Below are 17470 nucleotides of genomic sequence, written 5' to 3' on the forward strand. Positions count from 1 at the left end.
AGCTCAAACTCTGGGCCCAAGGGAGTCATTAACCGCTCTCCCCCGATCCCAGATTTTTGCCCACATAGAACAGCCAAAAAAACCACAAGTTTCTGTCTCCAGCTCCTCGCCTTGATGCATGAGGCAAAGGGCCCCCTTGTTTGAGGCTGGCGAGGGTCCTGAGCCAAGGAGCTGGTAAGGGGCAAGGGGCGAGGATCTCAACCATAGCTCTCTGGTTTCCCAAACGTGTTTCCGACAGGGAGGCAGCACCTGCCCCATGGGTGAAGCCCGCAACCCATCAAGCGGCTGGCTGCGCGGAGAGCAGTGGGAGAGAAACTGCTCTCGTCTCTCTCACTCTCTTTGCGCCCCATGACTGCCTCCCCCACTGTCCCCTCACACTCACACATTTTCTGGTTCATTTCAGATGACAAAGTTCCTCTTTTCAAAAAGCCCCATCCCCCAAGAGTCCTTTCTGCAGAGATACCATCCCTCCAGTTGAGAAGGGGGCTGTCCCACGGTGGCCCCCAGGGGCAATGACAGGCCTTCTGAGCACATGACTCCACTTACCTTCCATGAACCCCTAAGCTACCACAGCAAAGTTCCCGTTATAAGGCCTCATCCCCTGACCGATGCCTCCTCTTCCACAAGGATCCCAGACCAAGCCTTACGGAACCCCAAACTTGACTAAACACTAACGTGCCTCCTCCCAACCCTTTCTACAGTGGGATCCTGAAATAGTGGATTAACAGGGCTGGGAAGACCTTAGAGGTGGGATGTCCTGTCCACTTACTACCAGAAGCCCAGGAACAAGGGAGCCTGGTTCAGTTACATAGATAATTCACAGCAGAATCCAGAACTGCTTGTTCTACTTTCCACTTACCCATCCAGCAAACTCTTTCCAAGTCTTGCCTTCTACGTGAGACCGGCCTTCCCTCCCCGGCCCAGCCTGGCCCGGCCCTAAACGCTCATCCTCTCCACCCTTGTGGCAGTTACTCACAGCCTTGGACTTGTGTCTAAGGAGGGGGCTCCAGGACCACTTGGGGGCCCCTTCCAAGCAAATGTTACTTTGTAATAAGACTTTCTCCCTTTTGGTCACCAGCCTTGCCCCCAAATTCCTGGAAGTGTGATAAAGAACCATTCTGATTCAACATGATTATAAGGAGTTACTTATAATGGGTCACAAGCAGGTGTTCAAAATGGAAGTGCATGACTGATGTGGAGAGGCCCCTGTGGCCTCTGAGACAACCTAGGGTCACGGGGCCTGAGCTCAAAGTGGCCCAGTGGCCATTCCACCTACTGAGAGCCCTGCTGAAAGACCCCACCCACCCCCAACCTCCCTAAGTGCTTAGCCCGGACTCTCCCCTGGGCGGGTCTCCTCCCCTACCCCATGCCGGGTCCAAGCAGGCGCTGCGAGGCAACACTCCAATTAACCTTTTCTTCTACCCCTCACCTTCTCCACAAGCTGTACACGTATCCGTTCTATTACCCACCTCTGCCATCTCATTTCTTTCTCTGACAGCCATGATGGGGACGGAGGCTGGAATGAAGGGCAGGAGCTCGAAGTCTCAAGGCCGTGAGTTCAAATCTCAGCTCAGCCACTTCTTGGCCCAGTATCCTCCAACAAACAATTCAGACTCCATTTTTTTAAAAAGACAAAATGTTGGGGGGGGGGGCCGTAAAAGCTTTTTCACGGCATTGTTGTAAAGAATGAAAACAAAGAAGTATGTCCACAGGGCTCCCATGGCCCCATCTCCTGCGGCTTCAGAAGGAGCTCACCCTCAAAAGTCCTCATGGCTGTCAACATTATTTCCCCTCTTAAAAGCGTCCAGGCAAAAGCTGCCTAGCCTCAGCCGCTGTCATTATCCAACGAAGAGCAATGACCTCTAGAATACCAGGGAGAGCTGGCCCGGCAGATTCCCCCAGTGACCTGTCTCCTTGCACATCCTGTGAACACCCTAAAATGGAAAGCGGTGGAACACCCTTAAGACAAGGGTCAGTCCAGAGCAATCCCGCCAGGCTGGGCCCTGTACACAGGTGCCGGGAATGACAGGAGGAACCCCAGACACTCTCTCTGTAGGCCAGACCTCCCGCTGCTTGTCACTGGGCCTGCTACCCACAGTCAGACCTCACTCCTCCAGCCCTGAGCACCAATCTTTCCAGGGATCCTGCTAAGCAAGGGGCTTCATGCCTTCGGGTTATTTCTTACCCTCCCTAATCATTTTCTTTTAAAATGCAAATCACCTCTGAGAAGAGCAATGCAGTAATTGCTAACACCCCAGATTGAATAATTGGGGGAGTGCTTATTGTAAGACTGCAGAGGACTGGAGGTCTTTAGCAAACAGGGGAGCTAATGTTCAGAGGTGACCGTGGAACTAAGGAGCCAGACAGAGCAACAGCCTGGACTTTTTCGGCAGGGGGCGGGGGGGGGGGTGAATTCCTAGGGCCACATCTATGCCTTCCTTCATCCTGCACCAAGACAAACACACCCATGACCCCCATAAGTGGCAGCAGTCCCCACAAATGCCACTGGCATGGCGAGCTGGGTTCCAAGGGAGAGAGCAGCCAGGGGCTGGGCGGCCTTGGCCCCAGTGCAGAGGGGCCGAGCCTGCCTTTCACCATCTCCAGGCTGAGGACGCCCTGAACCAGTGCCTACTCGCTCCCCAACAAGTCCGGGGCTTGGAGTTCAGGTAATTAGGCCCTTGGCATTCTCACCTGAGCCCGCCAATAAAACTGAGACAACCACTGTGGGCCCCTGTTCAGGAGGGAGAGAGGAAAGAAGGGGGGAGGGAAGGAGGAAAACTTTTTTTCTATGCTCAATTCAAGGCTTGGCAACCAGAAGGGAGAAGGCTGTTAGTCTATAAGCAACCGCTCCAAACACCCCACACCCACTTCATACCCAGGGTAGTCCCCTCCTGCCACGGAACCCCGGCCTCCATCTGCCACCATCACCCCGGGTAACAGAGGACAACTACGGGGGGCTCTAGCCTGGACTGGAGCCAGGCAGGGAGGACCTCTGCTTGCAGAGGCAGCCTTTCCCAGCGTGACTCCTTCCATGGCAGAGGAGGGACAGAAGGGCACGCGTCCCCCACCCCACTCCAGGAGCCAGAGCCACTCTCTAAAAAAGTCTAGAAGGATGCTCCAGAGTGTTAAAGTGCAACGGAGTGACATCTTTGTACCCTGCCATACGCCACCTCCTGCTGTCCAGGCTGGTGCTCCAGCAGAGTGAGGATCTTTCTTTAACCATCTCTACGTTGGCACAGTGCCCGGCAGGTATCCGGCACACAAACAGGACTTGCTTTTTCCCCTAAATAATAAACTTTAATGCTTCTTGTATATGATCGCGCAGATGTGGGATACCCAGCCCTTTTTACTCCCTGTATCACTTATGCTCACACATAAGATACATGGTAGAGTGCGGGAGAATATAGTTTACCAATATTAATTGCCATTTATGGAATGCTTGTGAGGGGGCTGGTGTAAGTATGAGGATTATCTCATTTAAACCTTCCTAAGGAATGGGTACTATTATTACCCCAATTTGCAAACAAGGAAACTGAGGCAAGAAAGAAATTCCGAAATTTGCCCCAGGTCACACTGAAGCTTTAATGAATATTTATTTAATTGAACTGAAGGCTCCCATTCTTTGTCAGGAGCTAGTAGGAAGGAGGCGGGAGGCAATCTGCCCCCAAAGACTCTTATCCAATCTCACCAGTGGGCGAGCCGTCGGTGGAGCAGGCGGGCAAGCCCTGCTACTCGCTCCTCTCCTTCGGTGCAGCAAGTGCAGCTAGCCTGGAAGTGGTTGGGGGCCGTCTCTGCAGCGGCTACACTCCTCCTCTGGGGTCCTGGAAGCTCTCAAGGATCCCAAATTCTCCCACTGCCTCTGCCTTTCCTAACGTGGGCCCCTATCGAACCGAACTAGGGTTTCCAGCTCCTTGACTCTCCTCTTGCGGGGAGAGGGGTCTGGACGGATGGGGAGGGGGTGCGTCGCGGCAGGGTCCTCGGGTGTTGAGCAGGACGGCCTGGAGGTCTCCCGCTTCCTTCCCGCCACCCCCGCAGGCTGAGCTGTGCCTCGCGCGGGGAAACAAGGGCACTGCAGTCAATACTGTGGCCTGCCGCTCGCCCCAGGCCGCGGCCCTGGCGGCGTCTGCCGGCCCCGAGCAGGAACCCGCCGAGACCCCTGCCACCTCCGGGTGCCCGCGCAGCAGGAAGCGCCGCCGAGGGGCCCGGTGCGGGCGTTACTCGCTAGTCACCGCCGCTCGCCGCTTCTCCCTCGCCGCCAGGCTCTACGGCCAGAGGCCGAGCCACCGGCTAATTTTTCACGCCCCCCAGACCGCCTCCCTAGGTGACGCTAGAGTCTGTGCGGTTCCTTTAAAGGCTGCGGGTTCCGTTCTTCTTTCCTTTTCCACTGGTTGCCAAAATATGCAAATCCGGGGACCGGAATCTGCAGCCAAATCGAGGAGAAGGGGCGCGGCCGGCGCGTCACCGGATCCGCTCCTTGTATGGCTCTTCCCGGCTTGGCCCGCCGCCCCGCGACCCTCCCTGCAGCCGCCAGGGCCCCTCCCGCGCCCAGCCGGGCTCACACTGCCGCCTACGCCCCCGGGCCGGCCGCTCGCCCCCCTAGGGAGGGAGCCGGGGGCGGGAGGCGCTGCATGCCCTGATTCCGGCCGGAGCCGGGGACCGCTGCAGAGCGCTCCCTCCCCGCGCCGCTCAGGCGGAGGAGAGCCCGGGGGCGCAGCGCCTCCCCGGTATACTTGTGGGGAGCCTGGCGGGAGCGGCGGTCGGGGTGGGGTGGGGTGAGGGGGCTCTCGGGCGGCGGGAATCCCTCCTTTCCTAGGAACCAGAGAAGATTCGGGGGAGGCCGGGCCCTCCCACCCCCAGTTCTCCGCCGAGCGGAGGGGAGGGGAGTGAGGTTGTCATCCACCCCCACCACGATGTGCAGCTCGGGAGTTCCTCCCACACGTCCCCGGCCCGCGTGGCCCTCCCACGGAGTGAGGCCCGGGGATCCTCTCTTCCTCCTTGTCAACACTCCCACTCCCCCTGAGAAATGCACGTTCCCCCAACCCCAACTCCCCGGCGGGGGGGACGCGGGATTCACCGCGCCCACACGGCCACCGAGGAGGGAATCCTCCCACGCCAAGCCGGTGCCGGTGTGATTCGGGGTCGCTCCCCCACGCTCCCTTTCTCTCCTCCCGCTCTCCCGCGGCCCGACCGCGCGCGCTCCCGGAGCAGGCCTCGGGGAACGTAGCAGCCGCCCCCGGGATCTGCTGCCGCTCCGGGAGGTGACAGCGTTCCGGTCGGCAAACAGGAGGCCCCTGACTGCAGGGCGCCGGCAGGCAGCGATGGGGACAGCCCTGTGCAAGGCGAGGGGGAGGGTAGAGACTAGAGGAGGTGGCTCAGAGACTGTGGGCTCGGCACGCTCCTGCTGCAACTCAGTGGCGGGCCCTTCGCGGGCAGCAGCAGACAGCGACTGCGCCTGGGCCTGCTGGGCCCTCCTGCCATCCCGTGGCCAAAGGGGGTGCTTCGAACCGTTAGGGAATGATCAGGGATTTGGTGCACATGTTTCCTGTCCCCTCAACTTCATTCCTATTTCTTCGCCACCCAAACCGCACATCCTCGACCCCAGAAATGCGGGGTTTCTCGCCTCCCGCGCAGCCACGCTGCAGCTACGAAGCTCTCCGCCGCTGCGCTCGGCGGGGAGTCAGCGCAGGGTCAGGGCCCAGGGAGGGGCAGGGGCGTGGGCGGAGAATCAGAGTGAGGGCCGCACCAAAGCGGTGGGGATACTGGATCTGCGATCCCTGACACGCTGGAATCTCTGGAATCCCCTCGAAGGGACGCGCTCGCGTTCTCTGGGTCTCAGGCCGGGTCCTGGACGCGAAAGGAGCGGCGGGAGCAGGGTCGGAGCGCACACCTTCCGGGTTCCCCCAGAAGTGCCCAGGTTGCAAAGGGACCTCGCCGGGTGTTTCCAGTTCCCTTTCTCCCTGCGTGGGGTGTTGGAGCCACTTGCAAACAACTCCGCCCCTCCCCGCCCCCCGCTGGCCAAGCGCGCTCCCGTAGTGCGTACCTAAAATAAACACACAGGCAGTTATTGCTTTTTCAACTCGGGGCTGCGCGCTTTACACTTTGCGTTCAGTTGCTTCCCTCTTTCCTCTCTCCTCTCGAATTTTCCTCCTTTCTTCTCTTTTATTTCTCTCTTTCTCTCATTTTCTTAAGATCCGCGAGCGTTGCGGGCGCCGCATGTTGGCTGCGGCCCGCTTCCTGCTTTCTAATGTTCCATTGTGAGGAGCTTCCATTGTGACGTCGCGCCCCTTCGGCTGGGCTTTGTCTGTCCATATATGGGCAGCTACGTCACGGAGCTTTCCCGGGGCTCAGATAAATAGGCTGGTGGAGTTCCCTGGCTGGGAGCTTTTGGGCAGCAGTGAGCTTGCTAGGAAGCGGCGGGGCTGGTGGTGGTGGTAGCAGCGGCGGCAGCAGCGGCAGAGGCGGCGGCGGCAGCAGTGGCGGCGGTGGCGGTGGCGGATCGGGGGGCGGGGGGGCCGCCGGCGCGCATCTGTTTGTGAGATCAATACTGAGGCCGCGTCCAACCCCCTTGGGCCGAGATTCCCCCAGCCCAGGCCCCCCCACCCACCCCCCGCACACGCCCCCCCCCCCAGCCTCTTACGGCACCAGCTGAGGCACCCAAGAGGATTACCCCCCTTTGCCCTCTCTCCCACCCACCCCAAAAAGAGAAGATCCCCTCCCCTGGCCCACCCCTTCCCCTCTTCCCTCCCCCTCCCCCCGAACTTTCCCTCTCGCATGCTTTTCCCCTGCACCACGGATCGCCTCTCGGATGCCGCTTGCCTGGAAGCTGCGTTAGGAGCGAGCGGCGGCGGTGGCGGCGGTGGCGGCGGCGGCAGCTCGGGAGTGCTATGACCGGCAAACTCGCCGAGAAGCTGCCGGTGACCATGAGCAGTTTGCTAAACCAACTGCCTGACAATCTGTACCCCGAGGAGATCCCCAGCGCGCTCAACCTCTTCTCTGGCAGCAGCGACTCGGTAGCCCATTACAATCAGATGGCTACAGGTAAGGGCGGCGGGGAGGCGGCGAGGCAGCTCGGAAGGAAAGGGAAAGAGAGAGAGGAAGAGGAGGAGGGAACGAGCTAGCGATGGATGGATGGATGGATGGATGGATAGGTGGATGGATGGATGGGTGGATGGATGGATGGATGGATGGAGAGATGGGGGGCGCGCTGGGAATTTTCCGGGGGGCGAGTTGCTTTTCCCACCCACTCCTCCCGCCCTCCTCAATCGGGAAGGCTCGGTTGGCGACGCCACGATAGAGGCTTCGGTTCTCCCGGGTGGGGGCAGCCGCCGACCAGCGGGAGGTAGGTGCGCGGCTCTGGGGTTCTCCACTTAGGGGGCGCGATCGCCAGGCTGCGCGCAAGGCGTGGTGCTGTCGCCCCCTTTCCCGGGAGGAGCCCAGCGTCCCTTTCACCCGCGCTCTCCCCCCCTTACTCCCTCAGCCTCCCACCCGGGATGGAGCCATGTGCGGCGTGGAGTCCCCGCGGTGGGAGAGGTACTGCGACGCTGCCTTTCCGGGGCGTTCAGCAAAGCCGTGGGGGTATGGGGACGGCGGGGAGAGGGAGGGGGTCCACCCGCGCGGGGGCCGTCACGGGGGGCGATCCCGCGGCCGTGGAGCTTAGGAAGAGCGGCCACTCCCGCCATGGAGACACGGGCCGGTTTTCCGCCGCCCTCCACCCTCGCTAGCTGAGGCTGGGCTTTCCCCCTCCAGCAAGAGCCAAGAGCTCCTTCAGGCCTGGAGAAGGCTGGGGCCCGGGAAGGCGGCGGGAGAGCTCCCTTTGCGGGCAGAACCCCTCTACGCGCAGAGGACAAAGCATCGGAGCGCTCTGGGTCAGCGACCCGGGTGCGGTGCGGACGGGGGGCTTCGTCGGGGCAGGGAAGGCGCGGCGTCCCGGCGCGGACAGGGCTAAGGGAAAAGGCCGAGTTGTGTGCGCTAGAGAGCGAGAGCCCGGCGCGCTCCGGGTCTGAAACTACCTGTAGCTGCCGCTACCTGCCCGCCCCACCTCGGAAACAACAACAATGCTTCTCGCGTGCGCGCTTGTGTGTGTGCGTGTGATACGTGAGTGTGTGCGCGGCGTGTGCGGTGTGTGTGCAGCAGCCACTCCACACCCCGATCCGTAGTATTTTGCTCTATCCAGGTTGCGCCCGGGAGCGCGGCACCGCCCGCTTTGCGCCCGGGCGCAGCTTTCCTCCTACCCCGTGCGCTGTTCACTCCACCCGGCCGCACCCTCCACACCTGGGCAAGGACCTGGGCGCCCGGGCCCGGGAGCCGGCTCGGCTTCACTCACCCCTCCCCTCTCTTCCCCGCTCTCCGCAGAGAATGTGATGGACATCGGTCTGACCAACGAGAAGCCCAACCCGGAACTCTCTTATTCGGGCTCCTTCCAGCCAGCCCCCGGCAACAAGACCGTGACCTACTTGGGAAAGTTCGCCTTCGACTCCCCTTCCAACTGGTGTCAGGACAACATCATTAGCCTCATGAGCGCCGGCATCTTGGGGGTGCCCCCGGCCTCAGGGGCACTCAGCACGCAGACCTCCACGGCCAGCATGGTGCAGCCGCCGCAGGGCGACGTGGAGGCCATGTATCCGGCGCTGCCCCCCTATTCTAACTGCAGTGATCTCTACTCGGAGCCTGTGTCTTTCCACGACCCGCAGGGCAACCCCGGGCTCGCCTATTCCCCCCAGGATTACCAATCGGCCAAGCCGGCCTTGGACAGCAATCTTTTCCCCATGATTCCTGACTACAACCTATACCACCACCCCAACGATATGGGCTCCATTCCGGAGCACAAGCCCTTCCAGGGCATGGACCCCATCCGGGTCAACCCGCCCCCTATTACCCCGCTGGAGACCATCAAGGCATTCAAAGACAAGCAGATCCACCCGGGCTTTGGCAGCCTGCCCCAGCCACCGCTCACGCTCAAGCCCATCCGGCCCCGCAAGTATCCCAACCGACCCAGCAAGACCCCGCTCCACGAGCGGCCCCACGCGTGCCCGGCGGAGGGCTGCGACCGCCGTTTCAGTCGCTCGGACGAGCTGACCCGGCACCTGCGCATCCACACGGGCCACAAGCCCTTCCAGTGCCGGATCTGCATGCGGAGCTTCAGTCGCAGCGACCACCTTACCACCCACATCCGCACGCACACGGGCGAGAAGCCCTTTGCCTGCGAGTTCTGCGGGCGCAAGTTTGCGCGCAGCGACGAGCGCAAGCGCCACGCCAAGATCCACCTCAAGCAAAAGGAGAAGAAGGCGGAGAAGGGGGGTGCGCCCTCTGCGTCCTCGGCGCCCCCCGTGTCCCTGGCCCCTGTGGTCACCACCTGCGCCTGAGGCTCGGGCCCCCAGATCCCCACTTTTCCCCTGCAGTGTCTCCCAGCTGCTCGCCTGAAAGCAGCGGGAAAGCTAGCCACGGAGGCGCAGGGGCCGCGCCCTGGCCTCTCCATGGACGTAAGGTCCCTTGTTCCCCTTCGATGTCCCCCGTTTCCACCCTTTCACACCGGCCAACGGTCGGGGGCCAGGGCAGGAGGCGCCCTCCATTCGCTGCCCCCCCTTAACCAAGGCGTGGGGGCGGAAAGGTGGCGTCTAGCCCGCTTTGTTCAGTTCGGATCGTCTTGATCCAGGGGCCGCTGGGCCGCGCCAAGGACCTGCGGGGGACTGAAGGCGGGGCCCGCCCAAGCCTTGCCCGACCCAAGCACCTCACGGTTCCCCCCACGTCTCCCTCGGTTCCCCCTCGAAGACCCGAGAGGGGGAGGGGGTAAGGAGCGCACCAAAGCGCAGAGCTTGCTGCCCGCCGCACGCACGCGCGCCTGCGTGCGGGGATGCGCGCGAGTGTGCGTGCTCGCGTGAGTGTTATGTGTGTGGCTGTGTGTGTGTGTGCGCGCGCGCGCACGCGTGTGTGTGTGTGTGTGAGACTCTTGAGCTGAACTGGGCTGTGTCCACCCCAAACTCTTCCCCACATCGGGTCCCCAGGCCGCTGGGGGAATGTCCCAGGTTGGGGGCCTGCACGTGGCCGGATGAGACGGTCTTCCATCTGCTCGGAAATAATGTTTCTTACAGAAATGCCTCGGATGCCGCCGCCGCGGGGCTGCTACCGCCGTGTAGGGTTCGGCCCCTCAGCACCCCTCCTTTTCCGAGCGCTTCGCTCTTAGGCCTCAGGGCAGTCTGATCTGCGGGGAGAAGGAGCAGCCATCGCTAAACATGCCTTGTAACAAATCTATTTCCTCAGCCCCACTTCTCGAAATCTCTGTTCCTGAGTTCGCCCTCTGCCCTTGCTCCCCCACCTCTCCCTTCTCGCTAAAGCCTTCTCCCATCTCTTTCAAAATCTTCTTCCAGAAAGGCAGGCCTCAACCAGCCGCCGCATTTCACCATCTTTTTGTTTTCGCTCACTCATACCGGTTTCTCCTACCCCCCATTGATGGGAAAGCAGGCTCATTTTTCGTCTTTTGTCATCGCCACGCAACAGGTAGAATTCAGATCTATGTATATGGTGTGTGTGTGTGTGTGTGTATGTGTGTGTGTGTATGCATGTTCGTGTATATACACACATACATACAGCTATATATACATATAAAAGACACACACACGATATGTACTCCTAGCAAAATAAGATCTCTAAGGTACTTGGCTATCCAGTGCAGTGCACAGGAATAAAGAGAATTTGTAGGTATATAAGCTTTAAATGATTTATTTTTATGAAAAATTTAACTGATGAGATTATATCTACATAGGTGCGTGTATGCACACACACACATACGTATGCATGTATGAATACCTGCAGATACACACATACACACGTCTGTCCAAATTTTCCTTAAAGATATGGGTATTTTTGCATTAATCTATGTTGCTGAATGAGGCATATCTTTTCCGCCCCCCAGTCTCATATTCTCCCCGCCCTACCTCACCTCTTCTCAGGCACCCCCTCCTCCCTAGCGCTTCCCCCACACAGGGGTGACTCTTTTGAAGTGGAGTAGTAGGGAAGGTTGCTCTCTGACACAGCTTCCAGCACAGTCTTGACTGAATGTACTGTTCCCTCTTAGCGTTATTCTCCTGTGGTCACTAAGCTGCCCAGAGAGAAGGAACAAAGGTCTGGAGTTTACAGAATGTCTGTTTTTAAAGTCACTTTATGCGTTTCCCACTTTTTTTTTTTTTAAGAAAAAAAAAGCATCGGGGTTTTTTGTTTGTTTGTTTTTTTGGGTTTGTTTTTTGTTTTTTGTTTCCTTTGGTGGTGGATAAATAATACTAAAAGGAGTCTAGTGAAAGGGAAAAAAAAATCAAAGAGCAGGGGGATTGTGAATTTCCAGGTACTTGGACTTTTTGTAGAAGGAGAGAGAAGAGGATGAAGTTTGCCAGGAGGGCCCATATTTTTTCAGCTGAAGGGTAAAATCTTTCTTTGCAGAGACAGTATTTTGCTGAATACTTTTTATAATGTGATGATTATTAAAAACAAAAATTTTGGTCACTTCAAAGCTGGAAGGAGGAATCAAATATCCTTTAATATTTTTTCCTTGCTCCTTCTGGTTTATGCATGTCACTGCATGATAATCTGAGTTTTCCTTTGTTTTAATAAAACTGTTCTCAGACATTTAAGCTTAAACTAAGAGAAAAATAACTTTGTTGCCAAAAGGTTGTGCTATCCAGATTTTTTTATATGTCTGCATGTTTTAAAAAAAACAACAAAAGAAAATGCACTCTAACTTATGTGAACTGAGAGAAAAAAATCAGGTTTTAAACAGGAAAACCTATGGGGAATGATATTTTTTGAAAGACTTTTGTATAAAGTTGAGTACTTAGAAAAAGACAAACCAGATGTAATATATTTTGTGGATGTTTTTATTTCTTGGATTTATAGTACCTTATACTAAGGTTAAAAAAATATGCTTGATATTGTGAAAAGGTGAAATTCTTCACCAACATTTCATTTGCTCCTTTGTCACATTGTTATGCCAATATAATATAGTTAATGAAAACAGCATTTTTAAAAACCGAAATATTGAAATGGTGTAATGTTGTACCATTTGCACTGTGAGCAAATGCTAATACAGTAAATATATTGTGTTTGCTGACAATCAGCCGGCCTATAAATCTCCTTATTTTATTTCTTGTTTTCATAGTATAAAGTTTTGGTCTGGCCTGTTTTTTGTCTTGTTTTGTTTTTGGCTGAGGGTTGGTTTGATAGGTTCTTATGCCAGGTTTTGCTGTTCTTGCTCTGAGAACTCAATGTGAAGCATGCAATTTGGCATTATTAGAAGTTGGTCAGAATTTTGTGCGGGTTCTGGAGTTTCAAACCCGGTGTCGAGCATTTATCGCGGTTCTGAGAGAATAGGATTCTTCCTCCACGCTGCTGGGAGTCTCAGACTGCCAGAGAGATTAAGCAAACAGATGAGATAAACTCATGGGAGTCAGGAGTAGTAACTGGAACCTTCTAGAACCCTCTCCCTGGTTTCTAATGGGTATTGAGGGTAGAGAGGCGGGGATCTCCCAGTGGATGAACTATGGCTCTGGTGGTAACAGGGAGCACCAGAGCAGGACCTTAGAGAGTCCTTACAGCCATACTGAGCAGTGCTCTTGTTACAGCTTTTGAAGCCTGAAAAACAGGTGGAGACTTGAGAGAGGGTTCTTCAAGGTTGGCAAGATAACCAGAGAGATTGGAGGCTCTATTGTGGTCAGACGACTGGGAAAAATCAGGTTTAAAAATTATGCAACTTCAATCCCACTTGGACAGGACTTTCCAGGCCTCACTACTTGTAGCTGCCTGGGAAAGAGGGTCTTGGCTGAAAAAAGCAGCTCTCATGAACTCCCAAGGGATCCGATGCTTCTGAGAGGAGAAAGAATATTTGGGATTTGGAGAATGTACAAGGAATATTTTATATAGCATCAACCCCTCACATTTTATGACTTCTATCTCCCACAGAGGTGATGCTTCTCCTACTCTATGAGCTTTCTTCCCCAGAAGCTTCCCCTTTCTTAACTGAGATCATTTGCCAGCCCTAGAGCTTTCTCCCTGTTCTCTTAAAGAGATACATACCCTCCACTTTCTTCCTGTGTCCCCAGCTCCGCTCTGCCCCCTTCACCTTATTTCCCAGGAGTCTTCACAATCTTTGATCCTCTTGCGGCTTGTTCTCGAATGCTCTTTGGACAGATCAGTCCTTCCTCTCCCTTTCTTTCTGCCTGCCCTCTAAAACACTCAGTTGGGCTTTTTCTGTCACGTATTGTGCATATCATCGGCCTCAGTGAAGCTTGGGGGCAGGGGCTCGGTGTCTGATACTGTGCTGTGTAGATGGGACAACAAACAGCAATGGGGGACAGTGTCTTGCCGCCTGAAGCAAACACACAGTGACAGAAACGGAGTACATCCCTGCTCAGGAACTGCTCTTGCCGCCCCAGTCAGACCCATCACCCTGAAAAATGTGGGTGGTATTTCTGGTTGGCCTCAGTTACCAAGAAGTTGAGGGCAGACCCGGGTGAAGGCGGTGGGCTGTGGCCTTAGAAAAGAATGTTTTTGAAGTGTGAGTTCAATAAAGAGAATGCGGTATGGAATCTTCCATTTTCTCACCCACACAATTCTGGGTCACGGGCTGCCATCTTGAATTCCCTTCTCTCACCTCATGAAATTTTGAAATTCTAAACTGCAACTATAGCCACAAGGAGGTGTCCTTTTTTAACAAAGGGAATCCGAGATGGCTGAAAAGTCCTGATGATTGACTATATAATCCACCTCTTTGCTAAACTAGATATTTGCTTCCAGATTTCTATGTGTTTTTCAAGCGCATATTTCTCAGGGAAGGATAGCATCACTGGGTGTCTTCATAGTTACCATCCAGCCCCACCTGCACCTTCTCCAATCAAGTCAGGCCTTCAGAGTTACACTTTCGTCAACAGTGTACTATGCTGCATGATTAATAAACTCACTTCCCATTGGTGCATATTACTCAACCCAACCTGGTTCAACCACTGGGTTACTTGACAATATGGCAGCCCGCCTGGCTGGCACCAGCCCTGTATGCTGTAATCTCTGATTCATACTTTGTAACTAGATAAGGCTGTCCCAGATAGCATCACACCAGCAACCCAGCCTGCCTGGGTTTTGTGAATATGGGGAGAGGAAACTCAACCTTCAAACTTAGGGATGAAGTGGAGAGATGGTAGAGGAAAGGGTTGGGTGGAGCTATGATGAGAAGGAATCAACGTAAGCTTTGCTGGGAGCAAAATCCGACAGAGAAGTATGGAAGAGGTAGAGGCATAACTATGTCCAAAGCAACCTCTAAGCTGTTAGGGGTGAATGAAAGGATCTCTCTCTCTCTTTTCCTCTCTCTCTCTCTCTGTCTCTCCCACCTTGGGAGTGGCTTACTGAAGGTGATGACTCTTTGCAAAATTGTACTCCATGAACTAGGGCTGGGTACAAATGAGATATTTCATGAGAAGCGGGGAGCAAGGAGTGGCTTATTTTCTAAATGGTGGTGGTAGTAATGATCTAAGCATGTGTCTATTCTTCTCAAGTATATAAAAAGGAATAGCAAGGTGGATTCTGATGATAGCAAGGTAATGGCTTATGGCCAGTCGCTATAGATCCCCTTTCACTAATCCAGAATTTGCCTGCCATAGATAAGGGGGTTGTGAACTGCCTTTTCCTGGCTTTGACTGGCTCCCCTGGTGCCATGGATTAAAGAGCCTAAGGAAAGTAGAAGGGCTCTGTGTGTCCCAAAGACTAGAAGTCATACTGGCAAAATCTTAACGACTAGAGGGAAATGACTTTCTAAAAGGTGCCATGGGGTTTTCAAAATAGGTCATAATCCTAAATCTATCCCAAGCAGTTCTTTTTAGAAAACCCACTCTTTGCACAAAGAGGAATGAGGTCTCCAGAGGAAAAGAAAAGATCCAAGTGGCTCTCGGAGCCCCTTGGCCGCCCCGGTACCCGGGACAAGGCCGCGAGCATTCAGGCCCCTGTCAGTCATCCTACAGTGGCCAGGGATGCATCTGGCCTGGTCAGCTTCTCCTAGCATCTCAGCTCTTGAAACTTCACCACTCCTTTTGCTTGAAGGTTCCTTTCTATCCCATTTCTCATATTTTCAACAATTGGTCATTTTCACAACCTCTACAGGAGCAGAGGTGGGCCAGGGGCAGGGGCAGCATGAGGAGGCTTTCCCAACTTGCATTGAAGTCGCTGACATGTCCGTGCCCAGGCAGGAAGGGACCAGGCCCTGACTCACTTGCCTAGGATCCTCATTCCCCATCCTCATCATGGTTGCCTCACGTGGCGCCTGAAACTGGGACAGTCCCTGCCTCCGCCCCTGCCGGCCGCCGGGAAAACACTGCTCCTCTGCCCTCTGACCTGGGTGGGAAAAGAGTATTTCTTCCCTTTTGGCGAACACGCAGATGGCTAGAAGAAAGGTTTCTGAGCAATCTTACTAAGGAGCTGATCCAAAAAGAACACGGCCAAAAGCTGCCAACAAGAAGGAGAGAGTCGAAGGTTCTAGATGGTGCCGGCTACTCAACAGAAACACTCTAATGTCAAGGTTGGGTGGGAGTTTGACCACCACATGGTTTCTTTAATGTTGCCTCGCCTGCTTCTTGGCCTTGGCTCCAGGAAGGCCCCTAGCGCATTCTCTTAGGACGAGGACATGGGGCTTCCCTGGGTTACTGCTACCCTCCTTTCTTCTCAAGGTTCCTGGACAGAGGACAAAGAAGGCACACTCCTGGACCTCAGGCACCCCACCCGCACCTACAGTCTCTCCTTCACCCATTCCCAGGGGCCTCTGCCACTCCACAGCCCTCCCGCCCTCTCGCTGCCCAGCCATGTTCTCTGGGCCCTGCTCATTTTGCGTGGAGCATGATCGCGGGTCCCTCAGGCTGGCTCTCCCTGTGAGGCCTGCCCAGGGCCTGCAGCCATCTTTACCTCAGGCCTTCACAGCGGCGTCCTGACCCACACAGAAACACACTGCTCTGTTCTGACCCAGCCAACAGCAGACTTGAGTCCCTATTTGAGTTCCCTACTGAGTTCCTAGTTGTAGTCTTAGGAAAGCTTCCACCTCTTGGCTCCCTAGGGGTAAAAAGATATCTGACGCCACTGAGGCTGGGGACACCCCAACCCTCCAGAGGGGAAGTTACCCTTGTCTGTGGACCTGTCTTCTCTGTCATGGCTCTCCCCAGGGGGTGTCTCCCCCCCACCCATGCATCAGGTCCCTGTTCCCAGCAAAGGGAGAGAGATTAGTGACCAGAACAGACTGGGGCCTCCAGGCACATTGGCTTCTTCTCAAGCACAGGCTGCAAGAGCTCTAGAACTTTCTACTCCTTAGTGCTTTGCCCGTCCAGGTGGTCTGGGTGCCTGAAGGACTTCCATTCCTCCTTATTCCCTTATCCTCCCTGCTTGGGATGTTCAGGCCATCTGAGCAGGAAGGCAGAAAACTTCTAGTGCCTGTGTGACCCCAGGGTACTAAGGAAAGTCTCCTTTGGGGCACTCGTTCCTACCCAAGTCTCCATCCTGAAAATTGGGAGGTGGTTTGATAACCCAGCAGCTACTTGGCTTTTCCCTTGGGGCCTGCTCTGGAATCACCATCTCCATCTCAATCTGAATCTCAGCTCCACCACTTGCTTACGGTGTGACTACTGACAGATTTCTTAGTCTCTCCAAACCTCGGATTCCTCCAGTCTTAGCACGACATCGTAGAGTTCAAACGAGGCAACATATATGGTGCCTGGTTCATGGTGGATGCTCCATAATGTTACTTATTTTCCTTGTCCCTCACCTGGTCCCCTGTCCCCACCCTCCAAACACAGATGCAAGAAGGAGAGCTCTGTGTCCACCAGAGATCCGCACACCAGTTCAAATAGAGCCAAGGCAACCTCCGGTCCTCACCACCCGCCCCCAACACCAGCCCTCCACAGGACATCTGTATTCTGAAAATGGATCCTCTCAACCCCAACCCCCAGTCCTCCCAGAGGACACAAGTCCTCTCCGCTCTGGGCTGCAGCTGCTGTTCATGGTTGCCATTTCCTGGCTGGCTCCTGACCCCATCCCAGGTCCTCTTGTCTCTCTGACTTAGATGGGTGGATGTAACACCTTCCTGATGCAGTATCATCTGCAAAGTTAATTAATGTGTCATTGGGCTGTTGCCTGCTTCCTGATCCTTATCAGGGATTTAAATAAAACGCAGCAGCCCCAGTTCCTCCCTGTCTGTCCCTCTCCCTGGATCTGAGGCTTGTTCTTAGTCATCCACCCTTGACCTCAGCCTTCTGGCCAGTTCTCAGCTTCCAGCCTCAGGCCTGATGGAGCTGCCCCTGCCCAAGCCTAGTTTGGGAGCAGAAGCACCATCCAGGGCTTTCCCAGCGGTGATGTTCTAGGACAGAATCACAGGCAGCAGGGCCCTGACCTCATCCCATCCCCCGGGGTGGGTTCCCCTGCATTCGTTGAGTCATAATGGACCTTAAGAGTCCAACAC

At 55.4% G+C, this 17470-nt stretch overlaps 1 protein-coding gene and 1 long non-coding RNA gene across 4 annotated transcripts in view; one reads left to right on the forward strand and one right to left on the reverse strand.

Annotated features, from left to right (window-relative positions):
- LOC123777374 (uncharacterized) overlaps positions 1–17470 on the reverse strand; it is a 73547-nt gene that overhangs the window by 42846 nt on the left and 13231 nt on the right. For both annotated transcript variants that reach the window (XR_015726548.1, XR_006775639.2), the window contains exon 2: positions 10087–10198. This is a non-coding gene — a long non-coding RNA (uncharacterized LOC123777374). The remainder of the gene's footprint in view (positions 1–10086; positions 10199–17470) is intronic.
- EGR3 (early growth response 3) lies at positions 6598–12169 on the forward strand. 2 transcript variants are annotated; one of them, XM_045773996.2, is made up of 2 exons: positions 6598–7038; positions 8353–12169. In XM_045773996.2, exons 1-2 carry the CDS (start codon positions 6885–6887, stop codon positions 9360–9362), a joined length of 1164 nt encoding a protein of 387 aa, XP_045629952.1. In that variant the 5' UTR covers positions 6598–6884; the 3' UTR covers positions 9363–12169. The 2 variants fall into 2 exon arrangements, with proteins under 2 accessions (XP_045629952.1, XP_087722747.1); XM_087866621.1 differs by lacking the exon at positions 6598–7038 and adding an exon at positions 7129–7339.

This window comes from Ursus americanus, chromosome 13 (genome assembly GCF_024610735.1).
Source record: "Ursus americanus isolate L20-20 chromosome 13, mUrsAme1.1.p, whole genome shotgun sequence".
Taxonomy (NCBI): Eukaryota; Metazoa; Chordata; class Mammalia; order Carnivora; family Ursidae; genus Ursus; species Ursus americanus.